Raw genomic sequence first — 18152 nt, forward strand, 5'->3', positions numbered from 1 at the left:
ACCTGCCAGCTACATTCACGCTGGGTAAACTCAAGCCGGACTGCGCCATGGACCAGTTCGGTGAGAAATTACCTAGGCTGCCGGATTCCTAATCCAGGCAGAGTTCGATGCGCGAACTAGGTTTGGCAGGTCCCTCAACTCTCTCATCGTTACGGAAATGGCTGCTCTTTCCTACGCTACGGAACCGCTGTTCAAGATTCTGGCGAAATCTCAGTTTCAGACGGTTTCTGTCAGACGCTTTTGACTTCTTCCAGGCCAGGAGGAACTGCCGGAAGCATGTCCTTCAAGAGTGCACAATCAGGCATGAGCCTAATAGACTCTTGGCTGCGAGCATGTGGGGAGAGGATCTCTTCCCAGAGTCCGCAGTGAACGAGGTCCACCACGAAGCTGCTAGACTCACCAGAGCCTTAGAGCTAGGTGGGGTATTTCCTCTAAGAGGAAACAGGAATCCGTTCCCACTGCTGGCAAGAAACCAAAGAAGGCTGGTAAGAGGTTCCAGCCTTATAAAAAACTTCAACATCAGCAGCAGTTTGTGCAGGCAGTCCCAGTTACCCAACAGGGACAACCTTCCACATCTAAAACAGAACCAACCTTTCCTCCTGGTGCCCCAGCAATCTCAAACCATCTACTTCCTACGCTATCTCGCCGGCCTTTAACCCTGCTTATGAGGCTCAAGGCTACTCTCAACCGAGGGGTAGGGCGAGAGGTTACTTTCATCAGCGTGGCGCAGGAAGGGGCACGAGGAGTAGGCAGTTCAGAGGAGGGCGTGGTGGCCAACCCGCCCATCAGCATGAGGCTCCCCAGGTAGGAGGGAGGTCTGTTCCTCTTCCGCCACAGGTGGGGTTCAGCAATTGGGCACAGAGCATAGTGTCCAAACGGATTAGGCTGGAGTTGGATCAAAGATCCCCCTCCAATCAAATCATTTCATCAGGTACCGTCAAGGAATTGATAGATTACGCGGAAGAACTCCTTCAGAAAGGAGCTATTGCGAGAGTCAAACATCTAAAATTTCAAGGGCGCTTATTCAGCGTGCCAAAGAAATGGGCTCAACAAAAAGAAGGGTAATCTTAGACTTGTCAAAGCTAAACTCTTTCATTCGCTGCGACAAGTTCAAGATGCTTACCCTCTCGCAAGTAAGGACCCTACTTCCGCGTGGAGCCGTCACATGCTCCATCGATCTTACAGACGCATACTATCATATCCCTATAGCCAGGCACTTCCGCCCATTCCTAGGATTCAGGCTAGGAAATCAGACATTCTCATTCAAAGTGATGCCCTTCGGTCTGAATGTAGCCCCCCAGGGTATTCACAAAGATAGCAGAAGTGGTTGTACAACAATTGAGAGCTCAGGGAATCATGGTAGCGGCATACCCTCGACGATTGGTTGATCTGGGCACCAACAGTCGAGGAATGTCTCGAAGCTACCAAAAAAGGTAGTTCACTTTCTGGAACATCTGGGGTCCAGATAAACAAAACGAAATCCAGACTTACTCCGGAATCTCATTTTCAGTGGCTAGGAATCCAATGGGATTTGTCTTCCCACAATCTATCAATTCCAGTGGCCAAACGGAAGGAAATAGCAAAATCTGTCAGGCAATTCCTCAAATGCAAACAGACATCAAGAAGAAACAGGAGAGAATCCTAGGGTCTCTTCAGTTTGCTTCGGTAACAGATATCCTTCTGGAAAGCAAGGCTGAAAGATTATCTGAATTTGGCGGGTCAAGAGCAAACTCCAAACTATCGAGTCAAGTTTGTCCAGTAAGGTTCCAATCCAAAGATCCTCCCCGCAAACCAACTACGGCCTTGGTCAAAAAGTAAAAGAACTTAGCCAAGAATGGTAACCCCTTCAATATCCCCTCCCAGTGTTAACCATTCACACGGATGCTTCCCTGTCCGGGTGGGGGGGATACTCTCAGTTCAAACAGGTTCAGGGGACTTGGTCAGTTCAATTTCGCCAGCTCCACATAAACGTGTTGGAAGCAATGGCAGTATTTCTTTACTCTGAAGAGACTGCTTCCCCCGAAGAAGTCTCATCTAAGGCTAGTTTTGGACAGTGCAGTGGTAGTTCATTGCATCAACAGAGGAGGGTCCAAATCCAAGCATGTGAACCATGTCATGATAGCCATCTTTGCATTAGCAAACAAACACAAATGGCATCTGTCTGCCACTCACCTGGCAGGAGTAAGAAATGTGATAGCAGACGCCCTGTCCCGGTCAGTTTCCTCTGGAATCAGAGTGGTCTCTGGACGTCGGGTCATTCCAGTGGGTAAGCCGGAGAGTCCCAGGTCTCCAAGTGGAATCTCTTCGGCCTCTTAGCCTTCACAAGCGAACCACAAGCTCCCTTGCTATGTGGCCCCCAACCTGGACCCTCTGGCTTATGCCATGGACGCCCTGTCGTTAGATTGGAATCAGTGGAGGAGGATTTATATTTTTCCTCCAGTGAATCTTCTTTCTTGAAAGTCCTAGACAAACTAAGGTCTTTCAAAGGGATAGTAGCTCTGATTGCACCGGATTGGCCCAAGAGCAACTGGTATCCTCTTCTTTTGGAATTGGGTCTCCGACCTCAACGGATCCCCAATCCCAAACTGTCACAATCAGTACAAATGAGGACTGTGTTCGCTTCCTCAAGAACTCTCCAGACCCTAACTTTATGGACTTCATGAAGTTTGCGGCTAATAAAGATGCTGACATTGATCCACAGAACATTCTCTTCCTAGAATCAGATAAGAGAGATCAACCATTAGACAATATGACTCAGCTGTTAAAAAATTAGCATCTTTCTTGAGAGAATCGAACACCACAACCATGACAGTTAATTTGGCTATATCCCTTTTTGTTTCCAGATCCTTGTTTTGAAAAAGGTTTAGCAGCTAGCACGATTACCACTCCACAAATCGGCTTTGAAGAAAATCTTTCAAGTAGGTTTTCAGATAGATTTGACTGAATCTATTTCACATCTATCCCTAAAGCCTGTGCTAGACTTAGACCTTCTCAGAGGCCTACTACAGTTTCATGGTTCTTAAATGATGTCCTCAAACTAGCTTCAGATACTGACAACTCATCTTGTACGTTCATTATGCTCCTGAGGAAGACATTATTCCTTATTAAGCCTAGCCTCAGGAGCTAGAATTTCAGAACTGTCGGCTCTATCCAGGGATGCGGGTCATGTGGAATTCCTCCCATCAGGAGAAGTTCTACGTTGCTCCGGATCGTAGCTTTTTAGCCAAAAATGAAGATCCTCTTGCAAGGTGGGCTCCTTGGAAGGTTATCCCACTTCCACAGGATCCTTCTCTCTCGCCCCAGTATCAACTCTTGGAGAGCCTTTCGTTTCTCGTTACTTTCTCTAGATCCTCAGGTGCTCTCTTTATGAGAGAAAAAGTGGTACTTTATCAGTTAAAGGCATTAGACAGCAAATCCTTTACTTCATTAAACAAGCCAACCCTGAGTCATTCCCAAAAGCACATGATATCAGGGGAGTAGCACCTCAATTAATTATTTCCAACATATGAACTTGAGGATCTTAGGAAGTATACTGGATGGAAATCCCCGACAGTCTTTAAAACGGCATTATTTAAAGTCCTTGGAATCTTTAAAGTTTTCAGCAGTAGCAGCGGGAAACATAGTTTCCCCTGATACTGTTTAGTAATTGTAGTATTGATCCAGGTCTCCTTTCTACCTACTTCAACCAACATGCCTCAACCTATCGTCAGGCTACTCAACATCATAGCCTTAGCCGTTGTACATATAGTGGATTGTCCCTTATTTTTTTGCTAGGGACAACCACTTTTGTACTGATATGTACTTCAGTGTACCTACCCTTATTTTTATGCTAGGGTAGGACACAATATGTTTGTATATTCACCATTTTGTGTTTGTGATGAACTTCAGTCACAATGTGTTTGTATATAGGTTTGGAAATAATTGTATTAATGATGGATTTCAGTGTACCTACCCTTATTTTTATGCTAGGGTAGGACACATGTATGTATATATTTTGTAATTATGTATTCTAATTAAGTAAATCCCAAATTTGCCTTATTTTACATGCATCTCTGTAATTTTATTTATTTACCATTTAAGTACTTTAAGTTTACTAACATTCTATTATTTTACTGTTATAATAAGTTAGTTTAAGTGCTTAATTTGTATGCTGTATTTGATTTACTTATATTATATCCATCATTTTAAACTGTTTTTCATTGTTTCCTTCCATCTTGTCTGTTTCTGGTACTCTTTCATAGGCCGACACGAGCTGAGCCAGAAAAGGGATTTTGACGAAGGAAAAATCTATTTCTGGGTGATTGGCTCGTGTCGCCCTATGAAACCCCCCCTTTTTATGGTTTGGTTTGTTTTCCCCCCCTTGCAGGACAAGATGTATTTACTGTTTTAATTAAGGATGACCGCTAGGGGCGCTGCTGTCCGTGGCGTCCTCTAGTAGTAGTAGTAGAGGCTGCATCGCCCGTTGGTATCAGCTCTCTCTTGGGGGGTTGGGGGATTCTGATAGGGAAGTTCTAATTGGTGTTTGTCTCGTGGTAGTGTTCCACACTCGCCCCTATATCATACCGACACTTCTTTTTAAGAGTGAGCGAGTCAGTTTTACTGACATTTTCTTAATTTTGTTTTTCTCCTGTAATTTTAGGCTAATTTTACCTAGAAAGAATGATATTAAGGATACTTTCATAGGGCGACACGAGCCAATCACCCAGAAATAGATTTTTCCTTCGTCAAAATCCCTTATTATTCAAGTATACTGAACCCTGCTGTAGTAGATTCACATCAACCATGCATTTGATGTCTAGGCCAATCCATTAGGACGCTCCTGATTGGCTGTTGATAAGCCAATCACAGGACTGGAAACTCTCAGTCTCTCTCGAGAGTTCACATACGCAGGATGTATGTTCCTTCTACCTCTCCTGAGGGACACTTTTGAAAGACGTATCCCTCAGGAGAGGTGGAAGGAACATACATCCTGCCTATGAGAACTCTCTTGAGAGACTGAGTTTCTAGCTCTGCAACTGACTTATCAACAGCCAATCAGGAGAGTCGTAAGGGACGGGCCTAGACATCAAATGCACGGTTGATGTGAATCTACTATAGTGCATGCATTGTATGTGGTTTTATCCATTACCTGCATTGAATGTCTTTTTATAACTTCTTTACAGAAATTATTTGAGGTACAGAGTGAAAAAAGTACAAGTAGAAACAAAGAAAGACACCACAAAGTACATGATGTGCATGTATATATTCACAGTTCTTTTACAATCTTTCATTTTGCTTCATTATAGTCCTACACATGTGTAAATGCAGGTAGCAGTCCTTAGTTGTTAGCAGCCCCTTCATATATATGAGTATAGTATAGAACCATCATATATATATACTATTGGTCATGACAGATAAGGAAGTTATACAATACATATCTAATAATAATACTAATTTACATACCATATACACATTTACCATAAAATGCAAGAGACCAAGATTATTAAATTTGTTCTATATTGGAACAACTGATATGACAATCGAACTTCACACTGAAATTAATATTTACTGTATTAATTACACACACACACAATCTTTAAAATACAGTATTCCTAACACTGTCATCATCATCATCATCAACTACATACCTTCGTTCCTCTCTTTTCTCTCTATTAAAAGCTACATTCCACCTTGCTGAATCTTCTGCAGCCTTCACCAGATATTCTTGCATTTTAGATTTATCCAGATTAGCCATTGAGTAATTCACTGCAAAAGAGGATTTAAATTCCCATATAATTCCAATAATAAGTAACTAACCAATACATATGTATTAAAAAACTAAGAACATCTAGGCAAAGTGCTGTACTTTGTTAGCATTACTGTCAACTTTTTATCATTGTAAAGTATTCTGAAAAGTAAAAGCATTCACATGCTACTATAACTTATTTTCTCCTTCATTCTTTACCTTAAATTAATTTCTACTATTCTCAATTTTACATATAACTAACCTTTTCCTCGCTCTTTCATCTCATTTTCCTTTCGCTCACGCAGCAGACGCTGTAATTCTTCAAATTTTGAAGGAAAATCACTCAGCATAACATCCAACACATCTTCGCTTCTTACAGCAGTGAGGCCTGTTAAGATATTTGCAGGGTAATAAAATCAAAATGGACCAGTAATGTATACTACAGAGTCAACCCTTTGGTCTTCTATGTTCTACTGCATGTTATGATATTCTGGGGTAGTATATGGATAGATTTAGATATTTCAAGTGTGTACAAGCTCACATCTTTTGGAAGAAATTTTAAACTGCTATTTGTTGACTGAGTCTAGTGGATCTAATGGAAAAGTGGTGACTAATTGTTTATAAAAATATCTCATTGATCAAAAATTTGTTTGCTGGTAAATCTTTTGTCTGTAATTATACTACACTTCATGTTATTGTTATTACTAGGTTACACTGAAAGGTTGGTCAGTAGGCCATAAGCATTACACATAATAGAGATCTGAAAACAAAACTTAGGGAAAAAAAAATAATAATGCAAAAAGAATCTTTTACAATAAGTACTAAAATTTATAACAAAATACAGTTGGGTAAACAATTTAAAGTTGGGGCAAGTATAATGGCAGTGTACTGTAGTCTAATAAAGCCTCTCTAAAAAGACCTACCTTAACTACTAGCACTACAGTAACTCATTTTAACAACCTTGAGGTTGGGGGAGAATATGCATATATGCAATCATACTTAAATAATGGAAAAAAGTGGAGCAATAATAAAACTCTGATATTTACTAAAGCAAGGCTAACAGATATTCCCAAAATCTGCAAACTGCTGGCAGCTTGCCACAACACTTGATAGCTAACCTAAAATCAGGAGTAAGCTTTCCGATCTACAAAAACACTTTAGATAAAAATAATAACATATTCCTCATCATCGCCTCCAACACCACGATTATCCTTACATTTGAGACATTATTTTCAATAAATTTTTATTCCAAAATTCAGTCTTATACAAGTAAAAATAAAGGACGCAAACCTTTTACATACCTAGATCACAAGCCATTTCTGACACAAGGCCTTTGTCTTTCAAGTAATCTCGTTCCTGCATCTCCAGTGGGCGGCGGCGTAAATCTGGATACTTGCGTTTAAATGACATGATGCCCAAATACTGTGAAATCTGCTCCTGGATAAAGTAGTGCTCACCACATCCCTCCAAAGGCCAAACATACTCAACCACTTTGTCTGCAGTAAACACCTCAGTACTGTGAAGAGATTTAGTAAGTTGTTGATTCTGACAATTAAGTATCATATATTTCCATGTATAAGCCGACCTGTAAATCCTAAAATTCACCCCTAAATATTGGGGGTTGTCTTATACCACAATTCTAAAAATCAAACCTTGAAATATAAGATGTGTATCGGTAGGCTAGCCTCAGCCTCGGTGCTATGGCCTAGCCACCAATATGCATGAAGATTCACTTTATGAAATAAACTGGTAATAAAGGTAATAAAACTATTTTTACCTTATATATTATTGGCATCTCTTCAACAAATAACCTATTTCAGGAATAATTCTAAATGAGTGAAACAAACTTTTATCTTTGCAATCCCAGCTGAGAAAATGTAAACACTTGAGTTACAGTTGCACTGGTGTGCTCACAGCAACCTTTATCTTTTGGTAATCTTTTAGAAATTTTAATGGTGGTGTAATTATGGTAATAACAACTTTTAGGATAACATAATATTCATTTTACATTAAAAGTTTCCCATACATATCACAAGATTGGTCACGTGCCATCATAATTCTAGTCTGGTTCTGGGGAGTCATCTTCAGCTTCATCGTCAATATCATACAAATCCTCTTCGGTACCATCCATGGCATTGTTTAAATTATTTTATGACTGTTTTCACTTTCCCCCAAGCTTTTATAACAAAAATGCAGAGAACATCAAGTGAGGCAGCACTCAAAGCTGTTTTTAACTGTTTGGAACAATTCAGTCATATGAACAATAATTGTATCAATAATTGTCGTTCATTATTGTATCATTATTAGTGGTTGTCCGAGAATGGCGATGAAACTTAAACAAAACAATGGTTTCCCTTTTAGGCGATGTATACAGTGGACCCCCCATATTCGCGTTCTCCAGATTCACGGACTTACGCATTCGCGGATTTCTCTCTGGAACATTTCCCGGCACTACTCGCAGTCAATTTGCCTACTAACAGTATATGTCTATGAGAAATATCCACAAATTTCTGGGGGTTTTTTTATCAATTTCATCATAAAATGCACTTTTTTGTAATAAAACTATTAAAAAAACCAGGTATACAAATTTTTTGTGAGTTTTTTTCTTGAGTTTTAACAAACAAAATAGGTTTTAAGCATTCTTATAGGGGTACCAACTATTCGCAGGTTCTAACTATTCGCAGGGGGGTCTGGTACGCATCACCCACGAATACAGGGGGACCACTGCATATGAAAAACTTGATATTGAATCAGCATTATTAATCCAGCTTTGATAATTTACAAAAGGAATGTATTTCTGAATTAAGTTTCATTCGGCAACTAAAGAGAGTGATGATATCAGCAGTGTGATCAGCCGATTATTTTTAGATGTAAACAAAACCAGAATGCAAATGGCTCATCATTATTGCTCTGTTCATATATTGTAAAATGATAATACATGCAATATGATTACAATAAAACAAGTTTTATTAAAATGATCATTATTCTCGATACAACTATTATTCAACTTTTGCAAGTGGATATCTATCAGTGTATCGCTCCTGATGCTTATACGACAACGTAATATGTGCACGTTTTCATCCAAACTTTGTTAATTTACGATAAAAGGTATCTCCAAATTATATCTCTTCTAACAAATAATGGCAATGAAAACATCGATAGTACTCAAATCAGCCGATATTTTGAGAATGTAAACAATATCAAACACAATTGATGTATATGACAATGTTTCTATTCTGTAATACAGTCACAATAATAATTAGTAATATGTACTGTAATTGGATACAACAATCAAAATGTTATTTTCATGATAAAATAAATTTTTTAACATACTCACCTGGTAGTTATATATATAGCTTACATCCCCGACGTCACTGCAGAATTTCAAAACTCGCGGCAATCACCGATTGGGTAGTCAGGTGCACCACCTGTGCGCCCTCTACCCAGGTACGTAGAACCGTTCCAACTATTCCTCAGATCTTCCATGCCCATAGTCTCTAGAGGGGAGGAGGGTGGGAATTAAATTATATATAACTAACAGGTGAGTATGTTCAAAAATTTATTTTTTCATGAAAATAACATTTTCAAACATCTAACTCACCTGGTAGTTATATATATAGCTGATTGACACCTTTGGTGGAGGGTCAGAGACAGCTATCATCATTGGAATTGACATAAGAGTTAAATAAAAAACTTACAGGTTCGTACCTGTTAAGGAAGCTGACTTTAATGATATCCTGCCTCATTATGTCTGCTTTTCTTACGAGATCCAGCGATCCACCCAGGGGGCTGAAGACCTCTTGGAGACTGTCAACCGGTCAAACCTCTATGTGACTAGACTCCCTACAATACCCTTGTTCCGGGCGCTGCCAAGGAACAAGTTGACCACCTGACTAAGGATCAATGATTGTGGAAGACTGTGTCCAGTCTCCACAAACAACCATAAAAATTTCAATAGTCCCAAGGTAAGAAAAGAGTATTGGTATATGGGGTTTTTTAAGGAGAAGTCCCTTCTCCTATTACTGAATGAGCTGCTACAAACGGACCCAGTGTGTAGCAGTCTTCATACAGTCTGCACTTGTGTAAGGTAGTGCGACGCAAATACTGACTTGCTTCTCCAGAAGGTTGCGTACAGGATATTCTGAAGGGATCTATTTTGTTTAAAAGCTACCGAGGTTGCTACGGCCCTAACCTCGTGAGTTTTAACTTTAGTAGCTTGAGATCCGCTTCATTAAATGCTGAATGAGCTTCAATAATTAATTGCCTTATAAAAAGGGATAAAGCATTCTTTGACATTAGCAGAGAGGGCTTTTTGACAGAGCACCAAAGCCCCTCTGAATTGCCACGTAATTTCTCCGTTCTTTCCAGGTAATGCCTCAGGGCCCTTACCGGACAAAGAACTCTTTTTGCTTCCTCACCTGTGAGATCCAACAGGTTTGGAATCTCAAACGATTTGGGCCAGGGCTGAGAAGGGCGTTCGTTCTTCGCCTGAAATCCTAGCTGTAGAGAGCAGATAGCCTTGCCCTGTCTGAAACCTACAGCTTTGCTAAAGGCATGGATTTCACAGACTCTTTTTGCTGTTGCTAGACTAATCAAGAAGAGAGTTTTCATGGTGAGGTCCTTAAAGGATGTTTCCTGTAAAGGCTCGAACCTATCACTCATGAGAAACTTCAGAACTACATTCAAATTCCAAGCTGGTGAAGATTGTAGTTTCTCTTTAGTCGTCTCGAAGGATCTAAGAAGGTCTTGTAGATCCTTATTATCCAATAGATTCAGGTTCCTATGCCTGAAGACCGCTGCTAGCATTAGCATTCTTCTATAACCCTTAATGGTAGAAGCTGAAAAGTTACGCTTCTTCTTAAGGTATAGCAGAATATCTGCTATCTGAGTCACAGAGGTACTGGAAAAGAAAACGGAGTTGTCCCTGCACAATCCTCTAAAAGTCTCCCACTTGGATTGGTATACCTTAATGGTGGAAGACCTCCTTGCTCTTACGATGGCTCTAGCTGCCTCCTTCGAAAATCCTCTAGCTCTTGTGAGTTTTTCGATAGTCTGAAGGCAGTTAGTTGAAGGGCTTGGAGGTTTTGGTGATATCTTTCCAAGTGGGGTTGTTTGAGTAGATCTACTCTTAAAAGGAAGGCTTCTGGGGGTGTCCACCATCCAATCCAGTACCTCTGTGAACCATTCTCTTGTCGGCCAGAACGGAACCACTAGAGTCATCCTGGTGCCTTCGTGAGACATGAACTTTTGCATCAGTTTGTGTACCACTTTGAATGGCGGGAAGGCGTACACGTCTAGATGATCCCAATTCATGAGGAATGCATCTATGTGGGTTGCCTCGGGATCTGGGATTGGAGAGCAGTAAGTCTCCATCCTCTTCGTTTGTGCTGTGGCGAAGAGGTCTATGCATGGGTGACCCCAGGTTCGCCACAGGTTCTTGCAGACCTCCTGATGGAGAGTCCACTCTGTCGCCAAGACTTGATGTTTCCTGCTCAGGATGTCTGCCCTTACATTCTTCTCCCCTTGAATGAAGCGTGTCACTAAAGTCATGCTTTTCTGTTTCGTCCAGAGAAGAAGCTCTTTTGACGTCTTGTAGAGGGACTCGGAGTGGGTTCCGCCTTGTTTGTTGATTTGATGTAGGCCAACGCCGTCGTGTTGTCGGAGTTGACCTGCACCACTTTGTTGTGCACTGCACTTCCGAACTCCTTGAGAGCCAGAAAAACTGCAGTCAGTTCTTTCTGATTGATATGGAAGTTCTCCTGTTCTCTGTTCCAGGAGCCCGAGACCTCCAACTTTCCCAGTGTTGCTCCCCATCCCGAGTCCGAGGCGTCGGAAAACAACACTAGGTCTGGGTTCCTCTGTTTTAGGGAAAGGCCTTCCTGGAGCTTGACAGGGTCGTTCCACTACCGTAGACAGTCTTTCATAGAGTCCGAAACGGGAATACACTTTGTCTCTAGTGTCTTCCTCTTGTCCCAATGCCGATTGAGGTGGAATTGAAGAGGGCGAAGGTTCAGTCTTCCTAAGGAGACAAACTGTTCTAGCGAGGAAAGGGTCCCCAGCAGACTCATCCATTCCCTCGCGGAGCACATCTGTTTCCTTAGGAAGTTTTGCAACTTTTCCAAGGCTTGTCTCGTTCTCAATTTGGACGGAAAAGCCCAAAAAACCCGACTCTGAATCCTCATACCCAGATACAAGATTTCTTGGGATGGGATCAGTTGAGATTTTTGACGGTTCATCAGAAGGCCTAGGTCTTCTGATAACCGAATCGTCTTGTGAAGGTTCTCCAGACAGCAGGTGTAGGAGTGGGCTCTGAGGAGCCAGTCGTCCAGATACAGAGAGGCCCTGATACGATTTTTGAGTAGCATTCCTGCTATGTTGCTCATCAGCCTCGAGAATATTTGAGGAGCGGTGTTTAAGCCGAAGCAAAGAGCTCGAAATTGGTACATTTCTTCCTTGTAAACGAACAGTAGTTACTTCTTGGAGTTTGGGTGGATAGGGACGTGAAAGTAAGCATCCTGAAGATCTGACAAAACCATCCAGTCGCCTTGTCTGACTGCGGCTAAAACTGATTTCGTTGTCTCCATCGTGAATTTTGTTTTCTTCACGAAAACGTTCAGGGCACTCACGTCCAGTATTGGCCTCCATCCCCCTGAACTCTTGGGAACCAGGAATAAGCGGTTGTAAAACCCTAGAGACTCCAGATTCTGAACTCTTTCTATTGCTTCCTTCTGAAGCAACATAGAAACCTCTTGCTGTATTGCTTGGATCTTGGTTTCCTCTCTGTATCTCGCTGACAGATCGATCGGTTTTTCTGCTAAGGGGGGTTTTTTCAAGAAGGGGATTTTGTATCCCTCCTTGAGAAGCTGAATTGACCAAGGATCTGCTCCTCTTTCCTCCCATGCTTGCCAGAAGTTGGAAAGTCTGGCTCCTACTGCTGTCTGAAGAGGATTGTTGTCAGACTTTGTTTCGCCCTTGTCTGAAGCCTCTTTTCTTAGAATTTCTTGACACCGGTCTTGTGCTCCCTCTACTGAGGGATCTACCTCGAAAGGGCCGAGAAACTCAAGGTAGAGGTTTAGATTCCTAGAGTTTCTGAGCACTGAAACTTGATGGTAAGACTTTCCTTGCTGCCTTTGTCATAAGATCTTGAGTTGCCTTTTGAGTTAAAGCAGAGGAGACTTCCTTTACCAATTCTTGAGGGAAAAGATGAGTGGAAAGGAGGGCAAAAAGTAATTCCGCTTTCTGAATGGGTGTGACCCCATTCGAAAGGAAAGAACACAATTGAGCCCTTTTCTTCAAGATTCCCGCTGAGAAAAGAGCAGCTAGTTCGTTAGACCCGTCTCAAAGAGCTTTGTCTATGCACAACATCAGATGAACCAGTTCTTCCATGTCGGTAGACTTGGAGGCTTCTAATTTCTTCCCCAAAGATCCAAGAGTCCAGTATAGGAAATTAAACACCTCGAAGGCTCTAAAAATTCCTTTGAGGAGGTGGTCCATCTCAGAGGAAGACCAAAAAACCTTCGTCTTTCCCATGGCCATCCGACGAGAAGCGTCCACAAGACTGGAGAAGTCCCCATGAGAAGAAGCGGGAACTCCCAGACCGAGAGCTTCTCCAGTATCATACCAGATGCTAGATCTGGACGCTAATCTGGCCAGAGGAAATGAGAAAGCGTCTTTCCTTGGTCTCTCTTCGTGTCCATCCATTCCTTCATAATCTTCAAGGCTCTCTTCGAAGAGCGTGTCAACACCATCTTTGTGAAGTCGGACTTCTTAGATGTCTTCCCTAGAGTGAACTCTGAAGGTGGGGAACGAGGGGCAGCTGGAACAAAGTTTTCCGGAAAAAGTTCCGTGAAAACTTTCATTAGTCTTTTCAAGTCCGACGAAGGCTGTAAATCTCTTTGGTTTTCTTCGGCGGAAAAGTCTTCCATCGGACCAAAAGGAGAAGGGGGGGAGTCATCCTTCCCCTCTTCCGATCGACCCATAACCAACGTCGCCATGTCATGCTTCGTCGGTGTTTCCGAAGAAAATTCTTGTCGCCTGCAAGTGTCCTGGCGTCGAGAATCATGACGCTCGGCCTCCTGGTGTCGAACTTCTTGACATTCGGCGTCATGCTGATCAAGTATTTGACGTTCGGCATCTTGGCGTCCAGCCTCTTGATGCCTGGCCTCCTGGCATCCAGCTTCTTGACGCTCGGCGTCCTGGCGTCCAGCCTTTCGACGCTCGGTGTCTTGGCGCCCAGCTTCTTGATGCCTGGCGTCTTGGTGTCCAGTCTCTTGACGACTGGCGTCCTGGCGTCCAGCCTCTGGACGCTTGGCGTCCTGGCGTCCAGCCTCTGGACGCTCGGCGTCCTGGCATCCAGAAACTTGACGCCTGGCGTCCAGAATCTTGACGCTTGGCGTCCTGGTGTCGACGTCTGGCATCCTGGCGTCCAGGCTCTTGACGCTCGGCGTCCTGTTGTTCAGAATATTGACGTCTGTCGTCTTCCTGGCATCCAGCTTTTAGAGGCATGTCGTCCTGGCGTCCAGCTTTTCGTCCAAGCTTATGACGAATGCTTCGCTTGGCGTCCTCTTTGTTTGTAGTAGGCTGATAAGCCTGCATTAAAGAGGAGAGCTTTTACAGCAAATCTTGCAGTAAGGAAACTGCGGAGCTTCTTGCTGCTGGGGACAGACTGGGGAAGCCGCAACTTCAATCTTTCTCTCTTCATCACGTTCGGCGAAAGACGAACATCCTGAAGACGAACGCCAATCCGCAGGAGGAGCTGGAGCATGAACTGAAGGCATCCAATCGTCCGATACTTCCTGTCCTCCTACCAAAGACGACAGCCGCCTGTGCGACATCTTGCGTCTTAGCTTGGTAGGGGAGCAAGCACCGGAGTCGAAATGGAAGCGTTTAGGAGTCGCAGCACACACCGAAGGCCTCCCTCCGTCCAATACTTCCTTTCCTCCTTCCAAAGACGACGGCCGCCTGTGCGACATCTTGTGTCTTAGTTTGGTAGGAGAGCAAGTATCGGAGTCGAAAGAGAAACGTTCCGGAGTTGCTGCCAGCACCGAAGGCCTCCCCCGCTCCGATATTTCCTTGCCTCCTACCAAAGACGACGGCCGCCTGTGCGACATCTTGCGTCTTGGCTTGGTAGGAGAGCAAATATCAGAGCTGGAAGGGAAGCGCTCCGTGCTGCTCCAATGACTACATCCTGGCAGTTCTTGACGCTTGGCGTCCTGCTCTACTGGATGTTGTCTTTCAGGGGTCTAGATTTCGCAGCCTGACGCCAGACCCGAGGTTAAAGAAAACACTTTAACCTCGCCTTTCCAATGGCGAGGGTGAGCGTCCTGGGATTCGTCTACACGTACGATCGAGGGGACGGCCGCTTGGGAGCTAAAACCTCTCACCTCCCTTCGTCGGTCGACATTCCTTCTCACAGGGGTTGGTGAGCTTGGAAGCGGTCTAGGACTAGGAGCACGACAGGTCCGAGCAGGCGCACCATCCACTGCACTTGCACTTTTTATATCACTAGCCACTTTCAGATCTCTCACATCAGACCACAATTTCTCCCTAACCTCTGCAAGGGATTCTACCTGTTGTCCAAGGGCTTGAATGGCTGTCATCATGTCCTTTAATGCTGGACTCTTACCTGTTTCCGTAGTTGGATCTGGTACTGCTACTACATACGAAGGATCAAAAGGTTCATTGAGAGATAGAGAACTGTCTATACCTTGACTATCCTTGGAGGAGCGAGACATAGTACTCTTCACTCTCATTCTATCCTTCTCTAATTTCCGCACATAGCGGTAATACTCAATCCATTCAGTCTCAGGCAAGTCCATACAGTCATTACACCTATCACCCAACTCACAAATTTTACCTCTACATTTACTACAAATAGAATGAGGGTCTATAGAGGATTTAGCAAGCCGAGTCTTGCAACCTCTCACACACATTCTCACACTCGATGCAGAGTCAGTCATGTTGGGAATTATCAAAAGAGAGATCAAACAAGCAAGGGTCAAAACCAAATAAGTCAAGAAAAATCCAAATCAAGAATCCAAATCAAGCGAAAGCCAAAGCCCAAGTGTACTTCACCAAATCAACTGCAAAAAACATGGGCTAAGCGAGCGAAGTTCCAACGATGTCACCGATAGCGGCGGCAGGGAAGATCTGAGGAATAGTTGGAATGATTCTACGTACCTGGGTAGAGGGCGCACAGGTGGTGCACCTGACTACCCAATCGGCGACTGCCGCGAGTTTTGAAATTCTGCCATGACGTCGCGGACGTAAGCTATATATGTAACTACCAGGTGAGTTAGATGTTTGAAAACAACCTTTCTTTAAGTCATCATTATTATAAATATAGTTGCAAAGTTTAATTTTTGCAAATAATCACTTTTATTTAAAAAAAAATTTGGTTTTGTAATTTAGAAGTCGTCGTATACTAGAGATATGAGATAAATTCATGAAAATTTGTCATGATTTTTTACCTCATCTTATCTAAAGGTCATCTTATATGCAGAAATATATGGTAGTTCAGTCTCGGAAAAAATACAATTCAGTAGTACTATTGAGAATATAGTACAAAAGTCCTTTTCTAAGTGAGGGGAACTTCATTATTCCAAATATCTTTTTGTTTTTTATATTTATTCTAATCATGAACAATTTATACACTTCATCTAGAGGTCATTCACACATGTTCTGAGTATGCCTCTGGGGTTAGGATAGGCCAGTGAAAACAATAACATTTGACCTCTAAAATGCATGGTAACTTTCTGAGACTTATTTCATGGGAAAAGTACCTTCTTCGATGACAGGAAATACGATGTGTGTAATTGAATAATAAAATACATGGAGTTACATTGACAGAGGAACCTCAAAGATCCTTACTAATCCACCTGTGGACACGTTATTAAAAAGCAAATAAATCATATGTGTTGATCACCTTATGTACTAGCTTCCAACTACCCAGTAGTGGTATTATTACAACCTCAGTTGGGAGTCTGCTCTAAATGAGGCAATGTTATACAGTTTTGTGAAGAAATTTCCACAATGGCTTTATGAACCTCTTTGGTCTCAGATTCCATCTACTAGATCTTTTTGGTTATTACTTAAGGAAAATACAGTAGTCTTTGTTATTTATACCTTCTAGTATTATTTTCATTACTACAGGAAGTCCTCGTTTATGGTGGAGGTTACATTCCTGATGGGGTGTCATAACCCAAAAAATGCCATAAACTAGAACATCATAATAATAATGGGAATAAATGTCACTCATGGCACTGTAAACCAGGCAGGTATGACACTATAAAATCAGGTTAACTGCGCCATGAGCCAAGCACTGTAAAGTCAGAACACCAAAAACTGAGATCACCATAACCCTGGGACTGCCTATACATATTATTATTACTGTATATATTATTTTATTAAATTAATGGCTACTTCAGCAGCGTGACACTGTAGAGCGCCTATTGAGGTCATATCAAATACAGGGTCAAGATCGGTGCATACATTTCAATTTTAAAGATAATTAAACTATGATAAATAGTCATCAAAGTCATTAATGATTCTCTCTCTCTCTCTCTCTCTCTCTCTCTCTCTCTCTCTCTCTCTCTCTGTGTGTGTGTGTGTGTGTGTGAGCTTTTGTCTGGAGCTGCTGCCAGACATCCTCCAGGCTGAGAAATTGAGGTGGACTGCTTTTTGTTTGGTGTCTGTCCTCCTTATATTTGGGGTCGTCAGCAGGGGGTCTGTCCCATGCTGATCTCCTATTGGCTGGTGGCAGTAAGTCTCCTTTTTCACCAATTGATGGTTGCGAAGCTGCAGGCTCTGCAGCCGTTTGGACCTCCTAAGCTGTGCGGTAACATTGTTTGACGTTGCGTTACGCTGCGGGATGTCATAGCCAATTCGATTTTCGTTGGCTGCGAGGAGAATCTTGTGCAGGGGCGTTGTCTTCCATAGAGTTGTCGTGATCGGTGGTGTCATTGTTGATGGCAGATCCTCTCATACTCGTGGGGAGGAGAAATTCTTCCTGCATCGTATTTAGTGCTGGTTTTATTTGCTGGATGAGAAGTGCCTCCAGCAGGCGTAACCAACGGGCATCAGGGGCCTTCCCGATGATCTTCGTGTTCAGGATGATTACATCCTGGGAGATGGCCACTTCATGCTTGATGCGGGAAGGCCCCTGATGCCCATCGGTTATGCCTGCTGGAGGCGCTTCTCATCCAGCAAATAAAACCAGCAGGAAGAATTTCTCCTCCCCACGAGTATGAGAAGACCTGGCACCAATGACACAAATCACGACAACTCTACAGAAGAAAACGCCCCCGAACGAGAGATACTCCTGCAGCCAACAAAAATCCAATTAGTAGTGACGTCTCACAGTGTAACACAATGTCTAACAACATTACTGCACAGCTCAGGAAGTCCAAACGGCTAAAGAGCCTGTAGC

The 18152-nt window shown here is 42.8% G+C and overlaps 1 protein-coding gene across 1 annotated transcript in view; it reads right to left on the reverse strand.

The window, feature by feature from the left end:
• Positions 1–18152, reverse strand: part of LOC135220984 (uncharacterized) — a 106382-nt gene that overhangs the window by 68731 nt on the left and 19499 nt on the right. Inside the window, 3 exon segments of the mRNA XM_064258687.1 lie at positions 5628–5745; positions 5988–6113; positions 7027–7241. Of these exon segments, the coding sequence (XP_064114757.1) occupies positions 5628–5745; positions 5988–6113; positions 7027–7241 (459 nt within the window).

Source organism: Macrobrachium nipponense, chromosome 2, assembly GCF_015104395.2.
Source record: "Macrobrachium nipponense isolate FS-2020 chromosome 2, ASM1510439v2, whole genome shotgun sequence".
In the NCBI taxonomy this organism is placed as follows: Eukaryota; Metazoa; Arthropoda; class Malacostraca; order Decapoda; family Palaemonidae; genus Macrobrachium; species Macrobrachium nipponense.